General features: G+C 57.2%; 1 protein-coding gene across 2 annotated transcripts in view; it reads right to left on the bottom strand.

Moving 5' to 3' along the window:
• The window catches only part of MACROD1 (mono-ADP ribosylhydrolase 1), a 151,608-nt gene that overhangs the window by 120,204 nt on the left and 10,852 nt on the right, over positions 1–20,552 (bottom strand). For both annotated transcript variants that reach the window (XM_082626426.1, XM_082626425.1), the window contains exon 3: positions 19,907–20,023. In XM_082626426.1, the coding sequence (XP_082482552.1) occupies positions 19,907–20,023 (117 nt within the window). The remainder of the gene's footprint in view (positions 1–19,906; positions 20,024–20,552) is intronic.

Here is a 20,552-nt window from a genome sequence, read left to right as displayed (position 1 = left end):
CCTTCAGATCCCAGAGGGCACCGGCCTGGCACGCAGGAGGCACCGGAAACGTGAATGGAGGGAGTGAGTCAATAAACACCAGCAAATCAATCAACCAACAGGTCAATCTATCAATGCGGGGCCCAAGGAGGACGACTTTGCAAGAGCAGCAGCCCTGGCGTCCCAGGTGTGAGGCAGTCTCTACTTCTCCTCCCACCCCTCCAGGCAGGGGGAGCCTCGGACGGGGCTGACCCAGCTCACCTGACCCTCCACACACTGGCAGCAGCAGCACCACAGACCAGGTGCCCCGGCCGCTCTCTTCAAGCCGGAGCGGGGGGGCTGGCTTCCCAGACTGTGTTCCTGAGCCCCGAGAGCTAACAGAAGTTCTGCCCAGGAAGGGTTCGTGGTCACATGCATTTGGGAACCACTGGATTAGCGCCTGTCCTGGGGGCTCCTCGGGCAGGGCCTTGGAGCCCCTCAGAACTGGGTGAGACCCACAGGCTCCACCGCCCACTCCCTGTGCCTCTGTGAAGCGTATGCATGATGACAGCTCACCGCTCTCATTTTTCCCACCGCGACAGCACTGACGCTGCTGATGTGTGCCGGGGCCTCCGTGAGAGCGCTGCTTCCCCCCCCCACTCGTCCGGGGAGTGCAGGCCCCATCCCTGGTGCCCCCAGGGTTTACCCAGCATCCCTAGCCCCCAGGTACAGGTGCTGAGCTGGCGGGCAGTTCTCCCAAGGAGGCCCAGGTGTCTCCGCAACAGCCAAGTGCCCCCAGGTCTGCAGAGAGGAGAGACGTCAGAACAGGGCCTGTTCTCCAAGCCACCGTGACCACACCCAAGGTCTGCGGCCTGCTCCGGAAACCTGCTAGACGGGCTCTCAGGCTGACCCGAGCTTTCGGCTTCTGGAGAACAGGGCTGGGGATGGGGGCATCTTAGGTTTTAATAAGTGGCCCGGGGGGCTGGAGGCCCAGACAGGGTTGGGCCGCACAGGAGGAAATCACCAGGAACCACGGGGGAGGTTCCAGGACCTGTATTTCAGGTCAATGGAAAGAAGACCCTCCATCTGAGCGGTAGTGAGGCCCAGCCTCACAGGAGAGCAAGCAGAGCTGGCCGGCCCCTCAAGGGGGTGCAAGTTCTGGGTGGTGGAGGCAACAGGCTGACAATGAAGAGCCCCTGTCTCCCTAGCATGTCTTCAGATGGACCCTGGGGGACAGGGTGGTCTCCCCACCCACCCGGGACTCTTCCTGCTACAGCCTCCACTCCAGCCAAGCAGTTTCCAGCCCTTTCCTTCCCAAAGAAATCTCAGGACCCACATATTGCTGAGGTTACGGATATATATGGGGCAAGTCCCCTGAATAGCTGCTCAGCAGACAAGCAGCACGCCAAAGTCCAGCGCCCCTGATTCATGTGTCCAACTCCTGCTGTTCGGTCAGGCTCAGGACTAAAAGTTCCAGTTCAAGTGGGATGAAGAGTGGGTGGCCGCCATCCCTGTCCCTGGACACTGCTCTTACCTGGCTACCACCAGGTTCCAGAAGCTTCCCTCCTCCTGCCCCCGCTTCCTAGGAGGGGTCCCTGCCCTCATCAAGCATCCTGAAGAAGCGATCAAACCCGGGAAGGGTCTAACACCCCAAGTCCCACCCCACACCCAAATTCCGAGGCCAGTTCTTAGCACCCTGCATACAAAGCCCTGGTGGGATCTGAGGTCCCCAGCCAGCCCCAAAATGCTGCCTCAGAAGGGCTGGGTGGGGACTTCCCTGGTGGCGCTCCCAATGCAGGGGGCCAGGATTCGATCCCTGGTTGGGAAACTAGATCCCACAGGCATGCCGCAACTAAGAGTTTGCATGCCACAACTAAGGAGCTGGCGAGCTGCAACTAAGGAGCCCGCCTGCCACAACTAAGACCCAGTGCAACCAAATAAATTAAAAAAAAAAAAGAAGGGTGGTTGGAGCTTGCTCATCACTCTCAGGCGCCCCCAGCCCACCTACTGGATGCCTCCCCTCCCCTCCTCCACACCCCTTGGCCTCTTGTCAGCACCTGCTTCTTGCACGGCCTGCCACCCCCAGGTCCGGTACCGGCACCTCCAAGGGACCCTCTCCTCCAGAGGCAGAGGAAGTAGGATCCCTCAAGCCGCTAACTGACAGCACAAGTGAAAACCTGGCACTCCCCCTTCGGAGACTTACAGAGGAAGTGAAATCTTATTTGCACTGCTGCCAAGCCTGGGATGCAATGAAATGATGCCTCGGGGAGAGACCAGCCGGCTCCCTGTGGAAGCCGTGGCATCAGAGCTGGACTTATTAAAAGCCACAGTGGCCACATTTCAACCTGTTTCAGGTGTTAAGTAATTTACCGCCACCCAGAATTCAGTGGCAGGTTTTTATCATTTTTATTTCCGTGATGCAGGCCCGATGTCCCTGCACAGGGAACTACGGGTCTAAATGCTCCCTGCACCCCCAGTACTGTGATGAAAATGGGGGAGCAGGGGCCTGGGAGGGGGTGAGGGTGGAGGCTGGCATGGCAGCAGATGCCCTGATTCTCTCCCGGGTTACACCAGGCTTGGCTCAGAGTGACAAGGAGGACCGGCTCTAAGATTCCCCCACGACCCCATATTTAGGGGCTCGGTGATCCCCCAAAGACCCTGCGGGTGTTTTCTGAAGGCAGCAATAGTGTAAGCTCTGTGAGAGCAGAGGCTACCTCTTTCAGGACCTGTCCACCAACCACACAATCAACAAGTCTTTACTGAGCACCTACTGTGTGCCAGGTCCCGACACAGCAGTGAGCGAGACCCCAAAGAACCCTGCCCTATGGACTGCACACATTGCTGGTAAGTGTCGAATAAATATTTGCGGTTGGTTGATTAAAATCTCTAAAAGGCAAACAAGCTCTTGAAAGAAACAGTGCTGGCATGGGGGGCACTGGAGGGAGGGGCAGGGAGGAAGTGAGCCCACCCAACTGGGCATCTGATCCATGCCAGCCACTGCAGCCACCCTTGAAGCAGGGCCTCCACGTCACAGACGAGAAGGTTCGGCGCCACAGTGCTTCTCACTGCTTTGCAGATCGTGCAGTGAGGGACCCGTGCCCTGACCTTCCACGGCCTTGACCCTCTTGGGGGATGCACAGCCTCACATTCACAGAAAGCCAGGGACAGGGAGCCGTGCGGTCTGGGGCCCACAGGGTCACAAGCCTTGAGCCCCTTCTCAGCAGCGCTGGGCGGAGGACTGTTTGACGCCTGCTGGCTTTGGGGGGATTCAGCCTGTTACTGAGGCTCCAGGGGCTTCTCCGACACCATTTCTGAGGCCCCCTTTCTCCACCTGTTTTCAGATACTCCAGGAAGACCAAAGGGAGTCTTCAAAGTCCAGGCTGAGCCAAAAGCAGAAATTCTTTAATTAGCTTTCTCTTGGATGGGGGCCCTGGCAAATGGATTAGTTGTGGTGGGCTAGAGAAAGGGATTGCAGTCCCTTAGAGCTGAGATTACAAGCCCGGGTGAAGGGCTGAGGGGCCGTCACCAGGGATGGTGGCTCCCCAGGGGCTAGCAGATGGAACCTGTCACCAGGAAGACACAGGAGATGTGCTCTCAGTGAGGCCTTCATCCCCGGGAAGCTGGCACGGAGAGACGCTTGGCATGGCCGGGCTGTGTGCCTGAGTCTACTAATGAATGTGCCTCCTTCTCACGTGATGGCCCAGATCTGGTGCTTCATAATTAGGGGGGATTTCCTAAAGGGGCACCCGTCTGTGAGAGGCGAGGTAGTGCAGCCCGATGGTGCCAGGCACCAGACACCTGTCACTGCATTCCATCCTCACTCATCCCTGTTTTCAAGCAAGTAAACTGAGGCCCAGGACTAAGGCGCTTGCCCAAGGCCACAGTGACAGAGGTTAGTATGGGAGCTAGGTCCTGGCCAGTGAGACAGCCTGATTGGGGTCTGTGAACCGGAAGGGAACGGCACAGGTACACCCCCACCAGAAATCGCTGCAGGGAAGTAAGCCTCCCCAGGCAGGTCTCCTCCAGGAAGCCTTCCCAGACCGGCCCACAGCACCTTGGATTCCTCTACTAGGCACTTACACCCTGTGCTGTACCCACTAGTCCCACTCTACACTGAGTGTCTTTCAGAGGCAGGGATTAGGCCTTCGTCATGTCATACTCTCTGAATGGAGGAAGGAAGACTGTGTCCTCCTCAGTCTGGGGGCGTCCAGAAAGAGAAGGTGGGCAGGAGGCTGGGTCTTGGGAGTAGAAGGACAGGGAGGACAGAGCCAAGAGAGGAGGCTGCCAGGGATCCCAGGAGCCAAGTTCCAGGCTGAGGTCTCCCCCAGGCCTGGGCTCTCCTGCTGGCCGGCTTTGCCTAGGAAGGCACATGAGGGGCAGGATGATTCCAGGACTTGGAGACCCAGATTCCTCGGGACTGAAGCCCTTTGAAGCAGGACTTGTACTCTCCCCCTTGAGCTCTGCATCAAAGGCAGCTCTGCTGTGGACGGGCCACGCTAGGCTCTACAGATAAGGGCTGCCCTCTTGGGGCAGGCAGCAGAAGGCGACTGGGCTTCCGCGAGCAGCCACCACCCACCCCAGCCTCCCTCTGGCTTCCCTGCTCCCGGGGCAAGAAGCTGAGCCATCCCCAGGGCGCCACCTCAGGCCCCTGTCTGGGATGCTCCCCTGGGCTCCCCCTTCCTGACCCTCCAGACAGGTCTGCCTCCAGGACCAAGTGCTGCAGGTGACCATGTCGCTCCCCAGGGTGTCCTGGCTGCCTGGACCACATCTTCCTTGCCCGCCCTTGCAGCCTCAGCACCCAGCACCTGCTGAATGAATGAATGGCTGTGCTCTGGGGCATGTGGGAGGGATGCCTAACCCAGGTCAGGGCAGGTGCCTGGAGGAAATGACATCTAAGCCGGGGCCTGGCGCCTGACCAGAGTCAGCCAAGTGGAAATGGGAGGAGAAGGTGCTCCAGGCAGCGGGCAGAGCCCAAGCGAAGGCCAGGAGGTGAGAGAGAACACGCAGTTATGAGACCCAAAATCATTTAGTTGGGCTGGAATGGGAGAGGGTAGGAGAGGGAACCAGAAACAGCAGGAGAGGTTCTGGGGCTGGACGATGAGGGTGAGCCAGTCACGATGCCTGGGGAGCCAAGGTCACTATTAGGGCAAGACCTTCCCTAAATCGAGGATTCCCTGGGGTGCTGCAAGAGGCCATGATATCAGCCAGGGCTGCCCAACTCTGGGGGCCCCCATTTCCATTGTGGCCTCTATGAATACCACCCCCCACTCCCGTTGTGCAGTGCAGCCCAGGCACCAGCCATGAGGTTGCAGAGACAGCTGAAACCCAGAGGCACTGTCCAGCAGCAGGAAATGGCATCCACCCCACAAGAGGCCAGGCCCAGAAAGACCACAGCCAAGGAAGCGTGTGGATCCCTGGGGCCAGGGAGCTGAGGGTGGGAATGAGGCCAAACCCCCCAGGAGCACCCCCAGCGGAGGGTGTGGCAAACCAGGGGCCACAAAGGCAGCAGTGGCCCTGCGGAGACTCCCTGTGAGCAAGGAGGAGTTCTTTGTGTTTTCTGGGATAAAGCAAGTATTTCCAAGCACCTACTGTGTGCCGGTTGGTGTGATCTGCAATGCAATGGTGAGCCCAGCAAAGGCCTGTTTCCAGCACCACGCCTGTGCATATCAATACTTCCAGCCTTTGCCTCTTCTCCAGCCATGGGAATGATGTCTCTTATTTTGATTAGGCTTTTTCTGATTGCTGGCGAAGTTCTGCGTCTTTTCACTTGTTTACTGGCCATTTGTTTTTCTCCCACCGGGAATTGCCTGTCCATATCTTTTGCCCACTTTTCTTACTGATTTGTAGGAGTACTTTGCATATCAAGAGAGAAGTAGAGAAGCAGCCTTTGCCTGGGGCAGACCTTCAGGGCCTCCCTTGAGGGTCCTCAGGCCCAGGAAAGGGGGGAGGATTTGCGTGGGCCTCTGAATGCTCCCACTGCATCTCTACACCCTGCCCAGCTCCCAGGGGGCCAACTCTGCTCAAAGATGAAGCACCTTCTGCAGGTGGGAGCCCCTGCCAGGCCTGCATCTCAGCTGGCAAAACCCAGGCTTATTTTTTACTGCACTGAGAAGTCTACACTGCCAGTAGCTGGCAGGGTGCCCCGGATGGCACCTGAGGGGAGCCAGCTGGTATAGCTGGGCATCCAGGAAGAAGGGATGACCATCCCAGCCCAGTTCAGCGGGACCCAGCCGACAAAAGAGGCAAGTCCCAAAGCCTCAGGCTGACCCTCCCAACAGAATTCCAGGGCCCCCTCTGGTGCGCACCATCCCTGCCCCCCCTTTCCAGCTATGACAGTCCCCCTTCCAGCTATGACAGTGACCCAGGCATGGAGGACACATGTGAGCCCTGCCCCTTCACCCTCAGCCATCTGACCTTTCAGGGCTAGAAGCAAACCTGTGGTTCATTCCCCTCCAGTGCTTTCCACATTTCAGCAGACAAAGAGTGCAGGCCATAAAACTGATTTCCAAAGCTTATAAAGGCAATAACATTTAGGGAGCCAGGAACAAAAAAACAACCCTCCTTTCTCGGAGTAATAGCTGTCGAGAGTCCTCGTGGGGCCCTTTCAGAAGCTGGGGTGGCAGACGCGGGGACCAGCCCACAGAACTCCCTGCACCAGGTGGTAAATGACCGCTCAGCACGTGTTCTGACAGGGCCGCGGCAGCCAGGGAGGCTGCAAACTTCCCGCTTATCTCTTCCGACTACCCTGAGCCCAGCTGCACTGGCTCCCCAAAACCAGGGAGGGCTCACTGGCACCCTGTGACCACCCCTCTCCCACCCGCCACTAAGCTCCTGGCAGAAGAGTCAGACTGCAGATTGCAGGCCACCTGGTGCCGGCCAAGGTCACCCCCCTGCTCTGCGCCATGCTTGGGTGAACCTCCCGGGAGGACAAACAACGCCGCCACAAAGGTGGCCACAATGACCTCTGCATGACAGAAGGGGGGTTCCCTGACCTTCCCCAAGCTCTCCAAATACCCCCATCCTGGGCTGACACCATGCCCACTCACCAGACACCTAGAACTACGAGTGGTTGCCATGAGCCCACTGCCCCTCATTCATTCATTCATTCACTCACTCATTCATTCAAAGGTGATGTGACATAGGGGAAAGTACCCAGGATCTGGTTCAAGCTTCCAGACTGTCTGGAGACAAGTCACTTAATATCCCAGCACCACGGCTCCTAACCTGAAAAGCAGGAACACTGAAAGCCAGCTCTCAGGTCATTGTTATGATGATTATCCTGGGCTCAGAGAACTGCTGGAAGAGGAGGGGACCAAGGTCTGGGTCTGTGGGGCAGGAGGCTGGGCCAGGTCTGAGGGCAAAGTGCCAGGGGCAGGCCTGCCAGCCAGAGGGGAGGGGGCCTGTCTGAAGACAGGGGGATAGTCAAAATGACCCCAACAGTCACTTCCAGACAAGGATGAAACAGGGTCGGAGGACAGGGCATCCAGGCCCTAAAAATCCCACCCTCAGGGCAAATCCATTGTGCAGCCAACAGATCCACAGACAAGGATAAGGGAGGGACCCCCTCCCCCTGGGGACTGTGGGGACCCCCTCTCAGAAGTCACTCCTTCCTCCTCCTTCTCCTCCAGGATCAAAGCACATCGCGACATGGAATTAGCTGCAAGCTCAGCCTCCGGCTTAACCACAAAGAGGTGGAGAGAAGTAAGTATCTTCTAACCAAGGACGCCCCCCACAAAGGGGCCCCCAGAGTCTCTGTGGGAGCACGAGAGGTGGGGAGGTGGGGTGCCAGCCCATGGGAGCTTGGGGTGGGTTCCAAGGGCCTCTCCAGGCTGGCTGTGGCGCTAAGAGGCGGCATTTGCATGGAGAGCCTCTGTGACTCTGGAATTTATGCAGCTGCCTAAGGCGAGACGAATCTCTAGGCCGCTTTTCTCAGCAGGAACAAGTCTTTTCTTCAAATTGATGGTGACACATTTTTAAACTCCGATATTAAGAAGGGAGAGATTTTGCCGCCCCCCACCCCGGGGGCAACCCTTATTAGTCACTGGCTCATCTGAGAGAAATCACAGTGGCGGACCCAGTGGGCCTGCACAAGGCAAGAGGCCCAGAGGCCAGGCCGCTGACAAGGGAATGGACAGCAACAAAAGAGAGGGCAGAGGGGCCTCCCACACCCGGAGCAAAGCACTTAGAGATGGCACTCTGGAGCAAGGGATGAAGCATCTGTAGGGGTAATAAAGAAGAGCTGGTAAGGGTGACAGAGGGAGACAATGGAGGGAAAAGGCACAGAGTAGAAAGAAAGAGAAAGAGGCATTAAGCTGAAATATAAATGGATTTCCAAGTGTAGAGTACAGAACCTAAAATCTTGTTTCCCTTTTTGCTATGGCTGCCAGGAAGCTCAAGGCCACTTGTCATATTCAGTTGCAATAGACTTGTTACAATAGCCTCGCTTTGAGGTGTCTTCTGGGTGGGGCCAAGGTAAGTGCCAGGAGCCAAGCTGCCCAAGCAGCCGCCAAGAGCATAAAATACAAGGGTATGGTCCCTCAGTAGGCCAGACACCAGCATCCCAAGGCAGGAGGTAGGTCTGAGCAGACCCAGGAACCAGGCAAGAGGCCAGCAGGTCAGAAAGCATGTGCAAAGAGCATCCAGGCCAAAGGGTTCCAGGTGTGGCCAAGAGCACTGGGCATATTCTTGTTGGATGCCCAGGTCAGCGTCCTCCTTGTCACTTGTTTCTTTTTATTCCTGTTTTAATCCTTCCCCGGTTTTATTATATCTGTTTTTCAATGGAAACAGGTAGGTTAAACATTTTTAAAAAATCAATTCCAGCTCAAATGCCCACTTGCTCAGTGATAACAGTCACCATTTATTGAGTTCCAGTGACTTGCCAGGCATTTGCATGCATCTCCGTCCTCCAAACCACCTTCGGAGGGGGCAGCACTCTCCCAGGTTTACAGAAGAGAAAACCGAGGCTCAGAGGGGAGGTGTATCCTGGTCAAGGTCACAGAGCTCCTAAGTGGCCACAGCAGCCCTGGCCCCTAACATGCCCCCACTCCCACCCCCTGAGCCCCAGAGCCCAGCACCCTATTCTACGCACCAGAGGGGGCTCCCATCTGCCTTGTTAGGAGGGAGATGAGGCTGAGTCAAGGTCAAGGCCGGGGAGGCCAAGAGGTGGTCAGGTGACCCACAGAATTCCATCACCAACACTCTGGTCCCCTCCCTGCCAAACCCCAAAGCTTCAGCCACAACCTGCCCCCACCTTCGCATGACCTGTGAGCCTCACCAGAAAGTTCCCCGCCAGCTGCCAAGCAGGCCTTAGCTCCTTTGACAGAGCTGTAAGGCTCCCATCACAAATGTCAATTCTGGGCCATTTGTTTCGTAGATTTTAATGTTCCTGTTTCTCCTCAACATCCTCAGCAAGGTAGCTCTTGCTTTTCAAAAGGGATGTGGCGTTTGATGATGTTTAAACCTACGTGAAATACAGCCAGGCGGCAATAATAAAACAGACTCGAGCCCTGCTGGTAGGGGGATGGCTGACAGCCGGGCCTCTCTCTTCCCACATGCTACGCAGCCACCGCAGCTAAGCTCCTATTTTTATGGCAATTACAATGTCCGAAGAGGGGAGCGAGGGGAAGGAGGAGGGTGGGTACCGCTGTACAGGACCACTTGTTGCCGCTGGGTGTGGGGTTCGGCTGATGGGGTTTTAATGAACCAAAGCAGGTGATGCCAGCCAGCTATGTCCACCCCCCGCTGCCACCCTCTCAGGGCCATCCGGGCTCACTGTCAAACCCGGGTCCACACCCAGTACCTGTCCTCCCCGGAGGCTGCAGCCCAAGCTCCTCGTTCCCAAGTCCTCACTGGCTCCTGACACTCCCACAAGGACATAAATATTTGTGGTCCCTCCCCTGCCCGATGTGCAGGCAGCAGGAGTTCCCGCCACTGTGCCCACCGGGCAGCCTGATTTCACCCAGCAGTCCTCGGCAGAGATGAGTTGTTAGTTCCTGTCCTTTTGTGTCCCTCCTGGGGAACTGCTGTGCAGACATTCTTGGACGGCCCCCGCCACGGATGGGCACCGGCCATGTGCCAGCCCTGTCTAGGGATGGAGACCAGGGGTCAGTGGACCCTGCCCCTGCCCTCTAGGGGCTCCGGTCTAGTGGGTGGTGCAGTGAGACATTTCACTAATAAGAACAGTACTTATCATTTACTGAGCCCCTCCAGTGCGCAAGGCATTACAGGCACTAACTCATTTTTTCCTCTTAATCCTCCCATAAGGTGCACGTGTGGAAACTGAGGCCCAGAGAAGCAGCTAGTGGAACCGGATTTTACCCCAATCAATCTATCAATGTTTTGTGAGCTGGCTCTGAGGCCAGCCTGTGCCACACCCATGGGGGGCTTCCAGCCCAGGCCTGGCTCCAGGACCCCCCAGGACAGCTGCACCCCTGCCATAAGTCATCAGTCAAGATTACAGGGGGGAGATTCCGTGGTAGTCCAGTGGTTAGGACTCCTCACGTTCACTGACGAGGGTGTGGGTTCGATCCCTGGATGGGGAACCAAGATCCCACAAGCTGCACAGCGTGGCCAAAAAAAAAAAAAAAAAGATTGCAGGGATAGGGAACCCGTGATGCAGTCACTGCATCCACATGAAACACGGCTGCCAGCAGGGCCTGAGGAAACATGAGTAGAAATAATTTGCAAAATAAATAAATGAGCCCCAAAGGTGAGCTTCTGAAATGCAAGAAGACCCCGAGGAGGGGAGAGGAAGGGAGGGCTGGAGGCTACAGGTGGCTTCAGGTCTGCCAGCTCAGGCTGAGGCGAGGCAGCCAAGCTCTGAAGGAGAGCTTCAGTCAACACCCACCTCCTGGCCCCCTGGGGAGAGGGAACATCCCCTGTCTTGGGCTGTTCCCATGTGATACACACACCTTTCCGGACAGAAGGCAGAGCAGACACTGACAGCCCTGCCACAGAGGGGAGGGGGGCTAGCCCTCCTGCCCTGCATGCTCATGGTCAAGAGACCCCAAATCCAAAAGACTAGGGGTCAGGAAGGGCCTCCCCTGGGCCCAGCAAGTGCTCAGCTCACAACAGGGAGGACAGGAAGGCGGTGCCCTCGACAACCCCTGACCCAGCCCTACTGAGGGCTGGTGCACAGCAGTCCTGGTTCCACGGGTCTGAGCTGCCCTCCCAGGGAAGCAGCAACAGCAGGAGGCCCAGAGCTGGCATTTCTTGGGTTTCCTCTATCCCAGACGTCGCCGTGCTGAGCGAATCGTCTCCTTTCAAACTCACGATGAGGGAGTTCCCGGTGGTCCAGTGATTAATAAGACTATACTCCCAATGCAGGGGGCCCGGGTTCCATCCCTGGTCAGGGAACTAGAGCCCGCACGCCGCAGCTAGATCTCCCACATGTAGCAACGAAGATCCTGCGTGCTGCACTTCAGCCAAAATAAATAAATAAATATTTAAAAAACAAACAAACTCACAATGACCCAGGACATGGGTCCTAATGCACACTTTTGTTTTTTTTGGCTGCACTGGGTCTTCGTTGCTGCGCGCAGTCTCTCTCTAGTTGCGGCGAAAAGGGGCTACTCTTCATTGCGGTGCGCGGGCTTCTCATTGCGGTGGCTTCTCTTGTTGCAGAGCATGGGCTCTAGGTGCGCGGGCTTCAGTAGTTGCGGTGTGTGGGCTCAGTAGTTGTGGCTCACGGGCTCCAGAGTGCAGGCTCAGTAGTTGTGGTGCACGGGCTTAGTTGCTCTGCGGCATGTGGGATCTTCCCGGACCAGGGATCAAACCTGTGTCCCCTGCATTGGCAAGCAGATTCTTAACCACTGCGCCACCAGGGAAGCCCCCTAATGCACTTTTATCCCCGTTTTAGAGACGAGAAAACCGAGGCTCAGAAAGGTGAAGGGGCTTGCCTGAGGCCACACAGCTGGTGCACAGTGGAGCCAGGACTCATACCCAGGACTCTAACTCCCAATTTCAATGTTCTGTAATGGAGACTCCAGAGTGGGTGGGGCTGTCTGGAGATTGGGAGGTGAGGAAGCGGGGGCTGGATACTTTCACTCTCTTTTAGGTCATGTTATGTCTTAGAGGCCACCCCAAGTTGGGACCAGGGCAGGTCCCACCCAGGAATCCCCAGAGCCAGGCTCTGGTGTGTGTGTAAGCCCACCCTAGGGGTCTGGAGAGAGCAGATTCATCTCAACACCCCCACAAACGGCACTGTCTGCACAGAGCTTTGTGTTGAGAGGGAGGGAAGGGGACCCCATTTCCTGGGGGGCATCCATGGCTTTCACATGCTGCGCCGGACCCCCTTCACCTCCTAGGGACACAGGGTACCCATGCATTAAACGGCGAGCAAGACACAGCCTCCTGGGGAGGCCCGAAGCTGGCTGGGCAGCCCTTTGCCAAGGCACTGGAGAGCGATCCAAGGGCTGCAGATCCAGCCCTTTTCATGCTTGGCCAATTTAATGGTCCCCATTAATTTCAAAACACACACATTCCCACAAGCTCCAGGCTCCTCAGCTCAGTGCTTGGGGTGGAGAGCACGTCAGGGACACAGGCCGGCACACTGGTGTGGGTGCTGAAGGCTGGCAGCCTCAAGGACGAGATGAGCTGGACAGAAAGGGCTCAGGGCCCCTCAGCAGGGGGTGGCGGGCAGCGGAGCCCTACCTGCGTTTCCTGACCATTTGTGTGTTGTGATGGGGAGAAAAAGGCCCAGGAGAAAGGGCAGTGCCGGGAGATAGGAAGGCCTGCTTTGCCACTTCCCTGCTATGTGACCCTGAGCAGGTCACCGTCCCTCTCTGGGCTTCAGATGCTCCCCTGTCTTCCCTACGAGACTGTAAATGCCTTGGCGGCAGGCACTGGGTCATTGAGCCTCACACTGAGCCAGGAACCTCACAAGCAGCCCACACAAGGAGCAGTCTGCCACTGTCCTCTCCTGCATGATGCTTTAGTCCCGCGTGGGGTCTGGGCTGGGGCACAAGGAGGGAGCCCAGAGGCGATCACTGGTTCATCCAGTCCTTCCTGCTGTCTGACCGACTCTCAAGGACATCTGATCACTCATTCATTCAACAAACATTTACTGAGTCTCAGGACAAAAGATCATTGGGTCCAAGGTCCATTGCCCACTGTCAACGTTCCCTCTGGAAGGACAGGAACAATCTGGCTAATAAAGGGAAACTTGGGAGAAGACCTTGGGGCAGAAGGACCTTCCAGGATCCTCGAGTCCTGCCCATCGGCCAGAGCTCGGCTCACTGGCCCAGGCCCTGTGAGCCCTTGAGGGAATCTCAATAATTCAGGAGGGATCCATCATTTATGAATTTATGTAACCGCTTCTTGACCTTGTGGAAATGAGCCTCCCTCCTCCTGCAGTGGTGGAAATCAGGCCTTGGCATAGTCTTTGGTGTCCCAGGCTTTCTAATGTGGGGAGGGAGCCACCCTGTACCCCAGGCCTCCCTGTTGGCCTCGAATCCACTCAGCCCCCCACCCCTAGACTGGACCCAGAGGGAACTTCTGAAAAAGCAAACGTGACGGCATCCCTCTCAAACCCAGGTTTGAAAGATGAGGGTTTGATTCCTGGCTCGGCCTTGTACCCAGCACGGTGGTCCCATACGTTCCTCAGTCTCCTCATCTGTAAACTGGGGGAATATTATTGCCTGCCTCAGAAGTGAGGTGATAAGTCCAGTGTGGGGGCAGCCCCTGGCCCAGAGGGAACACACAGTAACACACTATCCCCACCCAGAAGCAGGGCTTGGTGGGGTGCTCAGGGCAGGGACTGGGGCACAGGACGACCAAGCAGCCACGGGAGCAGGAGCCCACCACAAGGCCTCATGGGGCCAATGAACCCAGACCCATCTTTTCTGCACTGACCACCCAGTCCCCATCCCGCTTCTCTGTTTCCCTGTAGTGAGGACAGATGACAGCAGACCCACTCTGGGGACCCAAAATTTTAAACCAGAAAAGAAAAGGGAACAAAGAGAAGGTGTTCCCAGCTACCCACAAAAAACGTGGGGGTGGGGATTTCCTGGAGGCTCTTTAGTCTGGCAAACCTTCCCTACCTGTGCCACTACTTCTCAGCTGTGTGGCCTTAGGTAAGTTGCTTCAAGTCTCTGAACCTCAGTTTCCCATTGACACCGTGGGGCTGATATAATAACACCAGGAGGCTAGGAGAGGTAGCATGGGGTGTGGATACAGCCTAGACCTAGAGGGAGACCCTTAGCTCAGGACCCACCACGGCTCATTCCAAGCCCCCCAGAGCTTCCCCTGAGTCCCACCCGCCTCACCCTCCCTGCCAGTGCTCTCCCTCTCTCCCCTTAGAATGTCCTTGTCCAACTTCTAACTCAGATCCTTACTTCTCAGCTCAAGTACTGCCTCCTCCAAGCAGCCCTCCAGATTGCCTCCCACCCTTGCAGGTGTGCTTCCCATCCCCCATGCACTTTGCTGTCCCTTCCATTCATATTTTTCACTCTGCATTTGGGAGTTGAGATTGAGTCTTCCGTAGCCCAGGACCTACCTCAATGCCTGGTGCACAGCAGGCCTGCCATGTACGCCTGCTGATCGAATGAATGAAAGGCTACACATGAGTTTGAATTCTGACTCAGTCACCTGCCGAGCTGGGGCATGTTATCTCCTTCTTGAGCCTCAGTTTGATCACTGAAAATGGGGATCAGAGTCCTGCCTGCTTTGCAGGGATGCCAAGTGGTCGGCATGGAGGGAGTGGCCGGTCTCGCCTGTGCTCCCCAGGGGCCAGGGCCCAGGGAGTCTTCCGTGGCTCACGGGTTCCCGCCCACCCTCCTTGCCCACTGCGAAGAGGCTGCTGCTGAAGGTAGCTGTGGAGGCCCGGCCTCAGTAAACACCTTTAAATCTGAAGTGACAGGTAAAGCGATTTACGGAGACAGTTCAGCGTCAGATCACTTCCCACAAAGCAGTCGGCGCCCCTCGGCCCCCCTGCTTGCTAGTCCATCAAGGCGGTCTCTAAATCACTGACTCCAAGTGGTGGCCCAGGGACAGCCAGGGGGCCAGGCTCCTGGCAGCAGAAGGGATGAAGCAAGGGCTTTGGCTGGCTTGCGGAGACGAGGGTGATAGAAGCAGCTGGCAGATTTTCACAACTCAAAGCCCCAAGACTTAAGGAAACAGAGCACCACTTCATGCTTTATTTTAAATAAATAAGCAACTTAGAAAAACTCCCAGTGAGGCCAGCTTGTCGCTGTGAAACATGGCTCCCCACCTGTTCTGCACGGCCCGGCCCGCATGCCGGGTCCCCTCAAAGGCTCCCCTGACCCTCCTCGCCTCCCGCGCCCTCCTTGCAGAATTAATTGGTCCCTGAGGCAACGCGTGGCACTCTGTTCAGACCTCACTTCCAGTGCTTTGTCACATTATATTCTACTTAGTTTCTCTCATGCTGACTTTCCAATACTAATTTACAGGAGCTTACTATGTGCCAACCCTGGGGTGGGGCCAACGATGCTCCATTTTTCAGATGGGGAAATAGAGGTTTGGAGATGCCTGACCGGAGGCCACAGCATGCCCATGGCCTTGACTCAGTGGCCTGGGACAGCTTTGCAGTTTAATATTCCTTCTGTCTTTGCACAAAGCATCACATTCATCCCTGCTCTGTCCCGTTATGCCCTGAAGGCCAAAGCCAGCAGCCGGACCCTGGACTGGCCAAGAATGGGGGTCCTTCTTTGTGCCAGGACCTTTCCTGCCTGGGATTCAGCTGTCTGTCAGGAACTAGGGGCCCACAAGCACAGGCTTGGTAAGCTGGCAAACTCAAGGGCATGGAAGGGACCCTGTCAAGGTCATGCTGCCTCTCCCCATAGTCCCCACCATTCCGTGGCAAAGAGAAGACATAAACACTCCAGAAGCTGAGGCACCTCCCCAGACCCAAGGTTTCTCTGGAGGAGATGCTAGGCCTGGCTCTCCCTAGACACAGCCTGGGAGACGTGGGGCCAAGCTGGAGAGGCAGGCGCTGCCCCAAAGAATCTCCTGCTCCAGAATGGGGGCTGCAGGGGCTTCCTGGCTTATCTCACCAGCGTGGCAGCCCAGTTTAATTAAGATGGATGCAGTGTGCCCCCGTGGGCAGGAGCCGCGGCCAGCACAGATGGCAGGAGCCTGAGACTCTCCAGACTCTGCCCAAGCAAGTGGCCTCGGCTGGCAGCCACTGGGGCAAGACCAAGGATGGCCCGGGGAGGCCTGCACTGCCCCTGGGGGTTTGAGGGGATTTGGTCCTGTCCCCTGTGACCTCATGCCCTGCCACTGGCCAGGAAAACATCCTTCTACTCTGTTCCAGCCCCCCTCCACATACCATAGAACATACATCATATTATACACACAACAAATCACACACATATCCACTATTACAGGCACATAATAGCACATACACCCCAATCACATATCAAATATCAACAGAGTGGGGTAAAAACCAGCCCTGGACTTCAAATGTCAGGGGAACAGTTGGGAAACTGAGTCTGATTTTCCAAAGTCCTGAGCGAGGCTGTGGGTGGAGTCACTCTGCGGGGAGGGGAGAAGTGAAGGGGGCAGGAAGGGAGGACACCCGGCCCCTGCCCTCTCCAAGGACCCCCGGGGTCCTCCCTAGGGATGGGAAGAGCGCCTGCGTGGCTGGAGACACCCCCGAGCCACAGCTCTTCAGGATGGAGGGGTTCTGGGGTGCTGATCCCTTTCTCGCACAGGCCCTTCCCAGCCCCCTGCAGGCCTCCCCCTCCATGGTCCCTGCAGCTGGAGCAAGGCCCAGGCAGCGATGGCATCTTCCCTACCCTTCCCCATCTGGCCTCAGGGACAAAGAGAGACTCCCCGCCCCCCGCCCCGTCCTGAGAAAATCCAGAAGCTCCACAGTGGACCTCAAGCCCCCAGCCCTGTCCGACCCACACGACTCCCCATGGGCCACAGACCCTGGCGGGACCAACACTGCCCCTGACTTCAAAAATAAAAATTAAAAAATTCCCACCCCGAGATAATTGCTCGCTCCTTTTCCTCATTGTGGTGGCTCCCCGGTCGGCGCTGAGAAGCAATTATTCAGGGCTAATGATTATAATCAAGTCAAATAGAATTTAATGGACACGTATTCTCTTCCTGCTTGAAACTTTACATATGAATTAAGCACATGTGGGTTTCACGAGGCACAGACCAGATTTATGCAGCCCTGAAAAGCCCCGCGTGGCCGCGACTTTTATTCCGCTAATAAACAGGCTGATTTACGGGCTCTGCTGCGCGCAGGAACCGCAATCTCTGCTGCCCCCTGGTGGGCGGAGGCCCCAGGCCATGGTTGGGAGGGCCCAGGGAGGATGCTGAAGGGTACCAAAACCACCAAAGACCCCCGAGGTCTGATTAGTGCCAAGGCCACCCAAACACCGGGCTGGGAAAACCTGCAGGGAGGGTCCGCAGGGGATGCAGGCTCTGTGTGGGAGCTCTGGATCCAGGGCCCGCCTCAGCTGTTTTTTGGGGTTCCAGGCAGGTTCTGGGTCCTCCCTGCTATGAGACTCTTTCTAGAAACAAAGGAGATCCAGGGGAGACACACCAGGAGGTATTTAGTAAACTGAGGCAGGCAGGGGGAGGCATAGCTGCGCATCTGTAGGAGGTACCAGGATCTTTTGGCATCCCTGGGCCAGGGTTGACGTCCAGTGGCTCTGCGGGCATCAGTTCTAGCACCGGCAACAGCGGTAGGTGCCGAGGGCTCTGTTCATGCCAGGTGCTGCGTGATCATCACTGTTCATGGGCATCAGACCCTAATATCCCCAACTATCCAGTGGGTGGGTTTCCCACCATTCCCATCATGCAAGCCCAGGCAGGTACATGGAGAAGGGGAGTCCCTAGAAAGACACAGCAAACACTGCCACGCCCAGCCCTGGCGAATCAAATGAAGCCAGGACCAAAGGGCTTCCCTGAGAGCATGAGAGGCTGACAGGGCTGCTGCACTCAGAGTCTGGCCGGGCACAAGGGCACTTAGGAAGAGCCATTAATCATGCCTGCAGCCCCGCGCGCAGGCTCCAGAGCCCCCACACCACTCCATCTGCATCCTGCCCACACCCTGCCTCGGTCCCCACACCCCCCTCCTGGCCGCCAACCATCAACCTGGCTGTGAAGGAGGTGATAAGATGCCCCACTTTTCCCTCTGGCCACTTTGCAGCTCAGGAAGAAAAGTACCAGCGGGGGGACTTCCCTGGTGGCACAGTGGTTAAGAATCCACCTGCCAATGCAGGGCACACAGGTTCGAGCCCTGGTCCGGGAGGATCCCACATGCCACGGAGCAACTAAGCCCGTGCACCACAACTACTGAAGCCCTCGTGCCTAGAGCCTGTGCTCCGCAACAAGAGAAGCCACTGCAATGAGAAGCACGCTCACTGCAACAAGAGTAGCCCCCGCTCGCCACAACTAGAGGAAGCCCGCGCGCAGCAACGAAGACCCAACACAGCCAAAAATAAATAAATAAAATAAATAAATTTATTGAAAAAAAAAAAGTACCAGCGGGGCGCCTCCCACACCCTTGCCAGTGACTGACAGGGCCAAGGGCACTAGGTAGGGCAGCCTCGCAGGCCTGTGGCAATGTCCCCTCAGCCGGGGCCCCAAGGCTTGGTCCTTCCACCCCAGGCCATCCCTCTGGGGTCCAGGCAGCAAGAATACCCTTCTCTCCTGGGCCACTGTGACTTGACTTGTCTTAGTCCTGTGTCTCCCCAGATGGGGACCTCGCTGCTACCCACCATCCTAGTGGCCCAAGAGAAACACATCAGAGGAAGCACCAGCAGAAATCCAAAGGGGACCCCACCACCCCCTGCTCTGAGTCAGAACTCCTGCCTTACCTGTGACTGGTCACCTGTGCGCTGAAATAGGCAATGAGGGGGGAGGGAACACCCCTGTGACCACACAGTTCTGCGAACATCAGTGGGGAGACGTGCAGAGCAATGCCACTGCCGGAAATGCAACCCAGATCACAGACAAGCGGGCCCAGAGCGGATGAGCGGCCACCCCTCCCCTGGTCTCTCAAGCCCAGTCGCTTAGCAAGACCAGCATGGGCACCACCAAGACCCAGAGTCACTTGGCCACTCCACGCCCTGGCCAGCACTGGGGTCAGCCAATGGCTGCAAGCCCAAGGGTGCGATGAAGGAGATTTGAGACGCTCCTGGGAGCACCTGAGACTGCGCAGGTGGGGAGGGGCTAGCACAGTGGAGTTTCCCTGTGAGTCGGAACCCAAGACAAGGGGGTCTGCCCAGGCCTGCGAACCTTCCTCCAAGGAGGAGGCTCCGTCCTGTGACACTTGGCAACCACAGTGGGGGACTCGGCCCCCACTCGCCCTTGTCCTGTGAACCACCTGAGCACCTGCTGGGCTTGACCACCCCTTGACACACCACTCCTGACCTCAGCCAGACAAACACCGCCTGGGAGGAGAGCTGCCACCTTCCTCCCTCTGCCAAGAGGGGAGAGACACAGCAGACTCCTCAACTCATCACAATAAACTGCCCAGCCAGCAAGAGCCGTTGCAGGAAGCTGACAGGGGTGCAGGGGCCTCTGCCCCCACCCTTCTTCTGACATGCTCCCCAACATGCTCCCTCGCCCACCCCAGTTAGAAGGGGGGCTGGGAGGACAGGAGGCGGAGGAAGGAAAGCAGTGGTCAGGGGCATCTGCAGCCCCCAAGGTCGGACCACCCCATCTGGCCACCGCCTTCCTGGCAGGGCAGTACGGCGCAATTCCAGCAGAGCTCTCTCCCTTACCAGCCGCTAACGGGTCTCAGAGCTTCAAGGCAGCTCATCCAAGGCGCCCCTGACACAGCAGGTCAGGGTTTCAAGGGCAGAGGAGTCCACGCTGCCGACACGCTGGGCTCCCGTGGCGCCAGCAGGCCACCCTCACCCAGCCACCCGAGCCTCACTGGAGCCAGGTGGCATCCACGCGTGCCTGGCACAGTGACAAGGTGGCCACCCAGGTCTCTGGCTCAGGCTGGCCAGAAGCCCTCACTCACCGGCGTTGACGATGGCGTCCACCTCCAGCTTGGTGATATCGCCTCGGAACAGGGAGATCTTCTCGTTGAGCTGCTTGTCCTTCTTGTACTTGGGCTCCTCCACCTTCACGGTCACCCCTGGAACAAGCAGAGGCCGGGGGTGGGGTCACAGAGAGGTCCCCACTGCAGAGTGACCCACCAGTGGCCACCAGTCAGGCAAGCCGCCATCAACTGCCCTCCACCTCCAGAGGCAATGTGCCATGCGAGGACTGATGACACGGTAATGACAGCCCACACTGACTAAGCACCTACTGTGTGCAGCACACACTCATCTCCTTGAATCTTCACAACGTTGCACACAGCTAGAATATCAATGCCATCCATCCCCATTTTACACACTAGGTAACTGAGGCCTAGGAGGGTTAAGTAACTTGGCCTGGGTTCCCGGTTACCAGGCCTGAAATTCGCAGGGCCTACGTGCTCACCAGGACGCCGCACTGCAGGCCGCTACACCAAGCAGCAAATACCAGCTCCAGCGGCCATGGGATTGCAGGTCTAAGGCTCAGTTTCCCAACGGTATAATGGGGATAAAAACCGAACCTGCCTCAGGCTGTGTTAGTAATTAAATGAGGTGACACTGCAAAGGGCCCCACACATAGCAAGCGCT

This window comes from Mesoplodon mirus (assembly GCF_964341445.2).
Source record: "Mesoplodon mirus genome assembly, chromosome: 7".
Lineage (NCBI taxonomy): Eukaryota > Metazoa > Chordata > Mammalia > Artiodactyla > Ziphiidae > Mesoplodon > Mesoplodon mirus.
This window is presented reverse-complemented; position numbering and strand designations above follow the sequence as displayed.